Source organism: Zonotrichia albicollis, chromosome 1 (assembly GCF_047830755.1).
Source record: "Zonotrichia albicollis isolate bZonAlb1 chromosome 1, bZonAlb1.hap1, whole genome shotgun sequence".
NCBI lineage: Eukaryota > Metazoa > Chordata > Aves > Passeriformes > Passerellidae > Zonotrichia > Zonotrichia albicollis.
The window spans coordinates 122267650-122278478 of NC_133819.1; the positions used below are offsets into that span (position 1 = coordinate 122267650).

At 44.9% G+C, this 10829-nt stretch overlaps 1 protein-coding gene across 1 annotated transcript; it reads right to left on the minus strand.

The window, feature by feature from the left end:
• Positions 1-4333: 4333 nt before the first annotated feature.
• MSC (musculin) lies at positions 4334-6725 on the minus strand. Its single transcript, XM_005479365.2, has 2 exons — positions 6100-6725; positions 4334-5360 (listed from the first exon to the last, which is right to left on the minus strand). Exons 1-2 carry the CDS (start codon positions 6619-6621, stop codon positions 5274-5276), a joined length of 609 nt encoding a protein of 202 aa, XP_005479422.1. The 5' UTR covers positions 6622-6725; the 3' UTR covers positions 4334-5273.
• Between the last annotated feature and the right edge of the window lie 4104 nt (positions 6726-10829).

Genomic DNA, 10829 nt, shown 5'->3' on the forward strand with positions numbered 1-10829 from the left:
GGGACAAAATTCAAAGAATACAATAATTGCTTGTGCTGTTCCAATCCAAATTTTCTATGAATCGTCATGCTTACATTTACTTATTATCTTTTACTGACTGTGGGATTTAAGGTGCTAATGATGTACCTTCTGCCATCACAGCAACTTGGAATTAAAATGAAAAAGTGAGCCATTAATTTTTGCATTATTGTCCATTGATCTTATTTTTGTTGTTCCTGTGAAAATTCCTGTAAGATAAAGGTGCTGTTTCCGGTGCCCTTCATGTGTTCTGTGCTTACTACACAGGCCTTCATAAACACTTACAAAGTGATGCAATCCTCTGCTGTTCTCGTGACTTTTTGTCCCAAATGCTGAGCAGCCTGTTTGCTTAGATTAGGGTTATGTTTTTGCAATTATTCTGACTCAAAGTTCTGCCTGCTTTGTTGTCGTAGAGAGCTTTTCTTGTCACACTCTGAGTTATTTTTAACCCTGGAAATGTGAATTCTTTTTAACAGTTTCACTGCAATGAAAAGATAGAGTGATTTCCTTTGCTTGCTAAATTCCAGTCACATCAAGGTTAATTATACTTTTAAGTGTCACCACTTATTTCTAGTCCCAGACCCTCCCAGACTGCCAGAATTCAATATTACAGGAGCAATTCTTCAGCTCTACATCAGCCACAAATTTTCAGTTTTGCTTGACTTGCTGGACAGATAACTGTATTAATCCTTTCAGCAGTCTTTTGTAGGAATTTTAATTCTAGTAAGATTCTTACATGCTGCATTCTAACTAAGGCTTTTTTTTTTTTTTTTTTTTTACTAATTTGCATTTACACATTTTTCAGAGCCAAGGAAAATACTGAGACCCATTCCTTCTTAGTACCTGAAATTAGTATTTGAATCCTAATCAGCCTGCACTGTGATAGCACAAGATATAATGTAGCAACTCACCTTGAAGACCTCTTGTCAGATTATAATAAAATCATGTAGGATGTAGGTGTTTATGGTCCACAAGTCAGCTCAGCATCTGTTCTCTGTGCACTGAAGAAAATATCTGTGTACACATTTTTCAGCTGGAGTGTAATAAACTCTGTCCAGTGGTGGAACCTTATTCTTAGGTATAACTGGAACAAGTCTTGGTGAGAACCTGCCCTGCCATACCAAGTGCAAAATCACTATTACATACAATTAGTTACTTGTGGAGAAGTGATTATTGCTCAGTAGAATGGACAGCTTTCCATGTTATTTGATCCAAATAATGTATATATTATTTGCTTAAGAGGTTACTATAGGATAGTATTGTGAGTGGCTCTAAATCCCCCTTCTTCCTTCTTTTTAGCTTCCTTTGTTCATATAAAGTTCTGGCATTTAAACCTGCCTATATCTCTCCCAACATTAGATATTTAACTAAAACATTAAATATTTAACTGAATCTTGCAGTTGGTCCTCTTAGGGTCCTTTTAGAGTCAATAAAGACAGAGTAATTTTCAGGTACTTATTGAGATCTTACAATAATTTATTCAACTCCCCATTTCACCTGGGAAGCCCCTATGGCAACTGTACTGCTTACATAGTCATCTTTACTAAGACAAAAAAATCAAATTTTTACTGAGAAGCCTTAGAGTAGCTGAGAGTTCTTTAAATAGTACATGTATAAAGGTTCTAAGAGGGAAAAGTTTGGGTTATGTATTTTTTATATGCAAAATATGTTTGTTTTGCTCAGAATTGTTAACATTTTCAATATGAGACATACATACTTCCCTTGTGTAAGCAAACACATGCATTGGAAAGGAAAGGTTAATGATGCCTAATGATCTGCTCCATCAGATTCCCACACAGAATAGAGACAAAGCAAAATAGCACACAACATTAGTCTAAAGTCATAAAAATATTGTTGGGAGGCAGGTGTTCCTCTTTATTTGTGGACTGTTTGCCCCAGAAGTCAATGCAGGTAATCTGCCAGTCAGACTTCACATGAAACAGATTTTGGCAGAATAGCAGTCGAAGGTCATTTGGCATTTTATTTGTCAAACAACTTCAGCAAATTCTGCATAACTTTATGGGATCAAGAAGGGTTCATCTTTTACCTTGTGCAAGGAACATTAATACAACCCAAAATCAAGCATAAATTTGCCAAGTCTAAAAAAAATGTGTGTATTTCTTACCTTCTGTGCTCGTGAACTGTAGATATGTGAGGTTGTTTCTCATTTTAAATCTCCCTTCCACACACCTCTGTAACTATCCAGACAAACCCAACAGTCAGATTTTACAAATGAAATTAATTTAACATATCAGGTTGTCATAAACTTAATTAAAAAAGACAAGGACCTCTATTTTGTTTCAGTGGAATCTATTAATGCTTAAAAATAGCATTTTAAAATGTTTTGATGACTTCATTAATGTAAAGAACGGATCTGACTTTCATCTGAGTTTTAAAAAATGTTTCAAAACTGCAATCATATATTTTTGGTGTGTCTTTATAGGTAAGGAATTCCAGAATATATTACTTACCTGGCATTTCCCTGGAAAGACATCAGCCTTCATCTCAGGAAAAACCCACATGGAACCTGTTCAATTACCTGATTTTTTTCCTAATCATAGAATGCATCTCATTGAGAGAGAAGAAGATTAATTTACTTTTTAAAAACAGTATTTATAAACCCAAGAATTAAAATTAATTATTTTAAATATCAGATCCTTACTGGAGAAATCTAAACATCCCTAACTGCTGTATTAAGAAAAATAAGTATACACTAATACATATATCTCCATATAGAGGTATGTAAAAGAAAAAAAATGAGCCTTGTACAACATTCAGTATCTAAAATCTGTCATTTTCTCCCTAGATTTTGACATTAAATATCACCTGAGGCCACTGTTTACTTCTGTTGTAAAATAACTGGTGGTCTGCTGGGACACCACCACCATATGGATGTGTCTGTTACAGTAACTGAAGAAAGTATTTCTATTTATTATGCAGCCACAAAGAAAAGTGTACTTGAGAGCATACAGTATGGGTGGAAGCAATCCTATGTTTTTCTTCATGTCACACTCCTCTCCCCCTGTTTTGATCTACTGTATTTACTTAACATAACCACTTCATATTTGGGAATATACACTGAACATTTTTTCCATCACTCTGCACAGACCTTTCTATAATGTTTAAAGTTCTCCAGCTTTCCTTGTTTTTCTGATCTCCTAGAGTCATTAACCAATTACAGCTGGGATCAAGGCCAAAACCAGCTAAGTATCACAACTGAGATTATCTCAAGTGGTACCTTAGTTAAACTGCTGAATAATCTTTTTCTTAGGGTTCAGATAAACATTGGTTGAGTTTTCTCATACCTTATGCCTTCCTAAAGGTCCTTCACTTTTGCTTTACTGTTTATGTTCTTTTCTTTTTATAAAGCTTCCTACAGGAAGTGAGGTGGAGTTCCAGCTCAGCTACATTAACTGCAAATTAAGACAGCCCTCTTCTTTCACAGACTTTCTCTGGAAAAAAATGGAAGTTAAATTGTATTATGGTCTCTGTACAGCTTGCCCCCAAATCCCTAGAAGCAACACTTTCAGCAGATATGGACTGTGTTTTCATTTTATTTTGCAGTGTCTCTGGATTATTTTATATTCCACAAGAAGAAACCAATTTTCTGCAGTTCACCTACTTGCAGGACACTACCAATAGTCAGATCAGGTCTTCTATGCAGTATTTCAAAACAGAAATACATGACATAGGATGATTTGACAACACAGGATGACAACAAATTAGCTTAAACTGTTTCTTGTTAAACAAACGTTTCTTCCTCCTCACTGCTTATATTATGAAGAGGTGGCTGTTTCTTCTCTAAAGGAATTCAGTTTTCTCCCTTACTCTGGGTTAACTGCTGATAAAATATTTTGAGAAAAATAATATCTTATCTCAGGAGTTTTAATCTTAAAACAGGAAAATTCTGTCCTCAAATAGGAAAATTAATCTGATTTTCCCACTGCAAAAATACAGATAAAAACAAAACACATTACATATGGAAATGCCAAAAACCAGCAAAAGGAGCTATTACACTATATGACACTGATTTCTTAATCTGCATTTATTTATTCTTCTGCTTCACAGAAGAGAATACTACAGAGCATTCTGTAAGTTGTTAAAACTTGGCTATCCCTGCAGATTGATACAGTACTGCACCTCAAATGAATTGTTTGGGGTGAAAGCGTTCTTATCTGACCTGTTACTGGAGATGTATCTGCCCTCAAGAGATGGGGAAGATAACTGTGTTTACAAAAGTGGGTTTCAATAAAATGCATTACAAAGACACATGGATGCAGACACACACTATCACAGTACCAGTAAGTCATTTTAACCAAGCTTTTAATGTCATTTATAAAAAAATAGAGTTATTTACATTTGCAACTTATTTGATGGCATCCTCTTTTATTACAACATTTGAATCTGTACGGAAATGACACACTAACTCATTTGAGAGTAAACTTCTCAATGATAAGCATAACAGTACAGGAAAAATATTTAAAACACTTTGAATTCTTGTTATTTTGCAGCATCATACAAACACATTCTTTAAAACACATGCACACTGGCCTTACAGTAAGCAGAATTCCCTTCCAGATTAAGGCACAGAAACTCTGCCACATTTCTAGGACAGTCCCACATTCTTACATGTGGCATTTCAAGACATAACCAAAGGAATTACTTTAATTCCAATGGGCTGTAGCAGAATGTGTCCATATTTTTAAGAAAACTCTGATCAAAGGGACCAAAAGAAAAAAAGTATGACTAATTGCATAGTTGCAATAAACCAGACCCATGAATACAAAAGCCATCAAAATATATTATAAATCTATCTGACTTTCAAAGCTACTTTAAAATACTGTTTTGCTTTACAATACAAATAACACTGTTTGGGGTTAGTTGGTAGAATTGTATTTTGGTCCATGCTGTTAATTCTATATCATTATAGTCCTCTTCCATTAGTTTAAAAGCCTCAGAACAGCAGGTCCTCAGGCAGTGGTAAGAATGATGAAGCCAAGTCTTAGACTTCAGCTGCTGCAGTCAGTTCATAAAACCTCTAACTTCAACCACCTCCATTCTTTACTGCTTTAAATAATCTGCCCTCAGAACATTAAGGGGAAAGAATGATGAGGGATACAGATTTAACACTGTTAGAGATGGGAGTTTGCCCCATCTTCTAGTCCTGAGCTGATAAATCACAGCTCTTAAAAATATCCAACCCATTAAAAAAAAAAAGAAAAGATCATCAATAAGAAATCCTTAATTTAGTCTGACTATGCAGTAGTTCCACATAATCTGCTGGCAGTAGAAACTTCTTTGGTGTCAGAGTCAGGTCTTCCTGAAACCACAAACGGCCAAGTCTGTAAGCAAAAAAAAAAAAAAAGGTATTTCATATTAAAAGAAAGTTTATCCTGGTATGAAACTGGAGCTTTATTACTGATAGATGTCTAACTCTGGTTCAGTTGAAAACACGTCATCATGTTTTAGTCCCTGTGGGAAGCATAGAGAGAGCTGAGTTCCTCTAACAAATATTTTCATTACGTTTTTCATTATAATTAAATGCTCCACAGAAGGTTTGCAATAGTCAGCAACACTGTTCACATCCAAACTCCAATGTTTCTCTTGCTTTGAAACTCTTTGCGTCATTTAATAAATAAAAAGCATATAAACTATTCCAAAACAATCACTCTGCTGCATATAAGAAAACGTTTTACCCCCGTGACAAACATCGGGCGTTTAATTTTGTACCGATGAACTCATGACACTCTGCTTGTGCTGCAGGCCAGCCGGCAGACCGAGTTACTCCTTTTTCGGACACTAATCTTGCCTAATGCTCGAGGAATGTAATGTTTAGGGTCCCCTATTCTGACTCCCCAGGACTGACACACCCGCCATCGCCCAAAGCCAAGCGCGGCCCCGGTGCGAGGGCTCCCGGAGATTTGCGGAGCAGCCAGGGCCCGCCGCTCCTTCCAGGGCGGGCACGGCCCGAGGGCTGCCCCCTGCCCGGGGCACCGGCCCCGCGGGGCTGTCCCGAGCGGCGCCCGGGGATTCCCGGCGGGATTCCCCCTCGCCGCATCCCGCCCGCCCCCCGCGCCATACCAAGTTGACGGGATGGACGTAGCCGTTCTCGTAGCGGTCCTCCTGCAGGAGCTGCCGGAGGTGGGCGATGTAGCTGGACGCCAGGCGCAGTGTGTCCAGCTTGGAGAGCTTGGTGTCGGGCGGCACCCAGGGCAGGCTCGTCTTCAGCCGGGAGAACGCCTTGCTCAGCACCCGCATCCGCGCCCGCTCCCGCGCGTTGGCCGCGTTGCGCTGGGACTGCTTCCCCTCGGGCGGCGGCCCCCGCGGCCCCGACGCCGCCTTCTTGCCCCCGGGGCCGCCGCCCCGCGCCCGTTTCCTCTTGCAGCCGCTGCCCGCCGGCCCCGCCGCGCAGCTGCCCTCGCCGTCCTCTTCCTCCTCTTCTTCCTCCTCTTCCTCCTCCTCCGCCGCCGAGGAGTTGTCCCCCGAGGGGTAGAGCTGGCCGCGGGGCTGGCGCTTGGCCGGCGGCGGCGGGTATTCCAGCTGCAGCGCCCGCAGGTCCATCTCGGGCAGCTCCTCCGCCTCGCTGGCGGAGCCCGTGGACATGGCCCCGGGCGGGCGGCGGGGAGGCGGGCGGGGGCGGACGGCCGAGCCGAGTCGGCCCAGAGCGGGGCGGCCCCGCCGCGGAGAGTCCGTGCCGGGGCGGGGGCGCGGGGGGGCGCGCAGGGGGGATGCGCCCCTGGACAGCGCTATATATCGGGTGTCCGCGGAGCGAACCATCTGCCAGGAGGGGAGGAGAGGGGCGCGGGGCGGGGGTCGGGCCCTGCGGAGCCCCGCGCCGGGGGCGGCGCCTCTCCGCGCTGGCCCGCGCTCCGCGGCGGGGCTGGTGCGGCGGGGCGCGGAGCCAGAGCCCTGTGTGGGGGCACACGCGCGGGTGGGGCTATACAGACACGCGGGGTGTCTCCGTGTGTGTGTGCGCTCTTGGGCTTCACGCCTTTCCCACTGGACAGACCCCTCTCCTCTCCTCGGAGATCGTAAAATATCTCTAGGGCTGGTCCCGCCAGTGCCTGCGCGGGGAGGAGCGCACCGCTCCCTGTGTCTAAGGGCTAAATAAGACACGGGATTCTGCTTCCAGCCCATCTACACTCACTCTCCTCTTGCCTTTCTTTCGAGGGCGTGGGATTTTCCCAACGTATGAACCTCGGTGCAGCCGAGTGGTGCGGCGGGAAGGGGCCCCATCCCGCTGGGCTCGTCCTCTGCCTGCCCAGCTTCGGGAAGCGAATTCGGGTCCCGGTGCCCCCGCCGGGTCGGGCGGAGGCAGCAGGAGAGCGGCACTGGGGACTGGGTGTGCGGTGTGTGGGGAGCAACGCAAAAAGTCCCTGGGAACTTGCGTACTGTGGTTTGACAGCGTCCCTAGTTTCGGGTGAAACTCCAGACACTTGTCCGAGGGTTTCTGCTTCCTCAGAGCAATTAATTAAAACCCATTAAATGGGCTGTGTTCGCCTCTTTGTCACAGAGCAAATTAAACGAGACAGCTTTTCGATGTTCTTTAAAAATATCTGCTTGCAAGTTTTTAAAATAAATTCTGTAATTCAATTTTTATTATAGAGTTCACGGGTGAATAGAGGACCTCACATCCAATGGAAGTGCTGTCATACAAGTTCAACAGAAGTATAAATAATAAAAAAGAAATATTAAAAAATCAGCCATCAACTTGTATCCCTGGCTCCTCCCCCAGAACCTCCCTTTTTCACTTGAAGAACTAGCGTTTAGTTCTTGCTGGCTTTCACAACTTGGGTATGATTAACCAGAATAAAACTGCAGTTCTCAGAAAATAGCCTAATGACTACAACAGGTGGAAAGATCTTGTCCCGCAGTTTCTGTTCACGGTTTTTCCCTTCCATTTCTCTCCCGCCCGAGCGGAACCCTCCCGGCTGCTGCCACACAACTTTCCTGGCACCACCGGCCGCCCTTGGTCCCAGAGCTCTGCTCCCCTCCCCGCCAGCCCTGCGGGCTCGCTGAGGCCACTTAACGCTGTGCAAACCCCGACTTGACCCGCTGGGGCTAGAACCACATCAGAGCCGAGTTTAATGGCAGCCTTTCCAAGTGAAACTTGACATTTCTTGAACCACCTATACAGGCAGCTGATCTTGCAACTGGATCTCTTGAACTTGGTTTGACACTACGATAGATGCTCAGGCTGGGTCCCATACGCTGCACAGTGAAAGGGCAGCACGCTGGACTTGGGGGTTGCCCTTCCTCCCCAGTTAGACTCCATTATCCATATATATATATATATATATATATATATATATATATATATATATATGTAAGTACATAAAGATACTGCAGGGGAAGAGATATAGGTTTACTTTTTCCCCCCATCTGGGTTGTTTATACAGGTGCGAGCTGAACGCTTTCCCTGCTAAAGATTAATGGAAGAAAGTACTGAATTTCTTTAAGCAGGGAAGAAAATGGTACCCAGTCTTAAAAACCACAATACCAAACCTCCCCTTTCCTGCCTACCTTTGCCTCAGCGGACTAAAGGCGACACATAATGGACACCTTGACTCATTTAATGAAAGGACTAGGGGCAAGAAGATGAGCCAAATTCTCAGATCGTCTTTGCTTTTCTTGGTTAGTAAAAGAAATGGGAAACGCAGTGGAGTAAATCTGAAGGCAGAGTTTACTTCGGATTTACACCCAATGTAACCCAGCAGACCTGACTCATCTATCAAACCGCTAATTTCTGCGACCCTCACAAAGATATCATTTTCAGGATAGTCTTTGATGGGGCCAGGGCATTACATCATGCTTCCATTTGTCAAGATTTTGATCCTTTATGATCTCTGTGAGGTGAGTAGGGTAAGCTCCTGGTATATCAAGGCAGCATTTTATGCTTTACCGTTATCAGGTGCAGTCCCTTTCCCCTTTCTCCATTAAAAGATAAAACCATGAACTGTGCCCGAACTCCGAGGCCAGCATCCTTCCCTGTTTCACGGTCTATCCCCGCACTCTGGGCGAGGTGCAGGGGCAGCCTGGGTTTCCAGTGTGGGGTGTGCGTGTGTAAGGGGATGGCAGCCGCAGCTAGAACAGCTCCTACGTGGGAAGAAGCTGCAGAGAATTCCTCCCCCAGGGAGCTTTGCCTCTACCGTCGTTGCTGGCCCCCAAAATTAGCTTTTCTCGGCTGAGGGGAGATCCCTGTATTGGGGAGTCTCACTGGGGCGGAGTGAGCTTTTCTTCCTCCCACTTTTCCTCCAGGCATTTAGGTAAATAAATGCAACCAAACAAAGAGGAGTCCACGAAACCCAGATCTCTTCTTGGCTTTTTGCAGTGAGCGAGGGTGTTTCGGGCGGCAGCTGAGGACCGGCGAGGACGGAGAGCATCCCCGAGCAGGCCGGGCGGCGCCTGAGCCCGGGAGCCCCCGCCCCGCGACAAAAGCCCGGCCCTAACAACCCGGCGGGAACCTGGGATGAGGCACAGGGGGAATAATCCTCTCGTTTCCTTCCTTAAGTTTCAGAATAAATTATAGCAAAAAAAAACAAAAGAGAAAAAATGACCGGAGGCCAAATCTGTAAAGCGCGAGTTATCTCCGAGAATGGGAGGGCGAACCGCTAAAAGCCGCGTGTCTTTCAGCCTCATCCTCTGGGGTATTGGCAGCGACAAAGCAGGGTGGAGGAGGGAGATGAGGTGTTCTCCATAAAGTGCTTTAAATGCGACTTTTCTCTGGCATTCGTCCTTTCCTCGAACTCAGCAGTTACCGAGTTTACCTCACCCGAAACGCGCTACGCTTTCTCAGAAATACCTAGAAGTAACAAGGGCTTTTTTATTCATTTTTCCTGATGAGAAAGGCGGGATGTTCTGAGAAGAGGACAGCGGCTGACAAATGTGTTCGCCTTCATCTCTTCACAAGCATTTATAACACACATCCAGGCTGTGTGAAGGGCGTGCAGGGCTTCTGCCACGAAGTGATGGATGATGGAGATGGTTGGTCTAGTAGAAAAAGCAGGTGGATGAATTATAATCTTGGCTTAATGCCACTTAGAGCGAAGACAACTCTGCTTGGCTCAGATTGCCCGGTAAAGGCACGGAATGAAGGGAAAAGTGTGTGACTGACCCTCATTCCCCCAACAACCTTAAAACGCCTGTACCTGGAACGATCTTTGCTACAGTCAGTGCCTCGGGTACCCTGTCCTTAGCCAGAGGACTAGCACAGCTCGAGGCACCATTAAAGAATTCCCTTACTTTTTTTTCGTTTTACTAAGGTGACAGCACCGTGGTACTCGGGTCCTGGAGCCCTGGCAGCCGCCTCTCTCCCTTGTGAGCTAGCCCAAGGGATCCCGAAATCATCACGGGAGAAAGCAGAAACCAAGCAGTTATTAGAAATGAGTGTGTGTGCGTGTGTGTGTGCACGCGTATGTGTGTGATATAGGAGCAGGATGGACTTCCCTAAAAATCGCTTTCCACCATATAACAAAATCAAGGGCTACTCTGTGGGTCAAGCCACGTCAAATAAAGCAAACAGGAGATGATAAATTAACCCCTAGAAGGAAAACAAATAAAGTATTTACTAGAATTTATTGTGCCTAACGAGAGCAAACCTTGCCATCCAGGGACATGCTCGATGATTCACTCAGTGAAGGGACTACAAACCGAGGTTAAACCCCTTCTCCCTGCCCCTCTCCTCGCTCCCTGCGAGCTGGGGCTGTCCCGTGTCTCTTCCCGAGAGCCGGCGGGGCGAACTCCATGTGCGGGACGGGCAGCCCTCTCCTTTGGCCTCGGGGGAGTCTCTGCTTGGGCGATGGCCGGCCCGG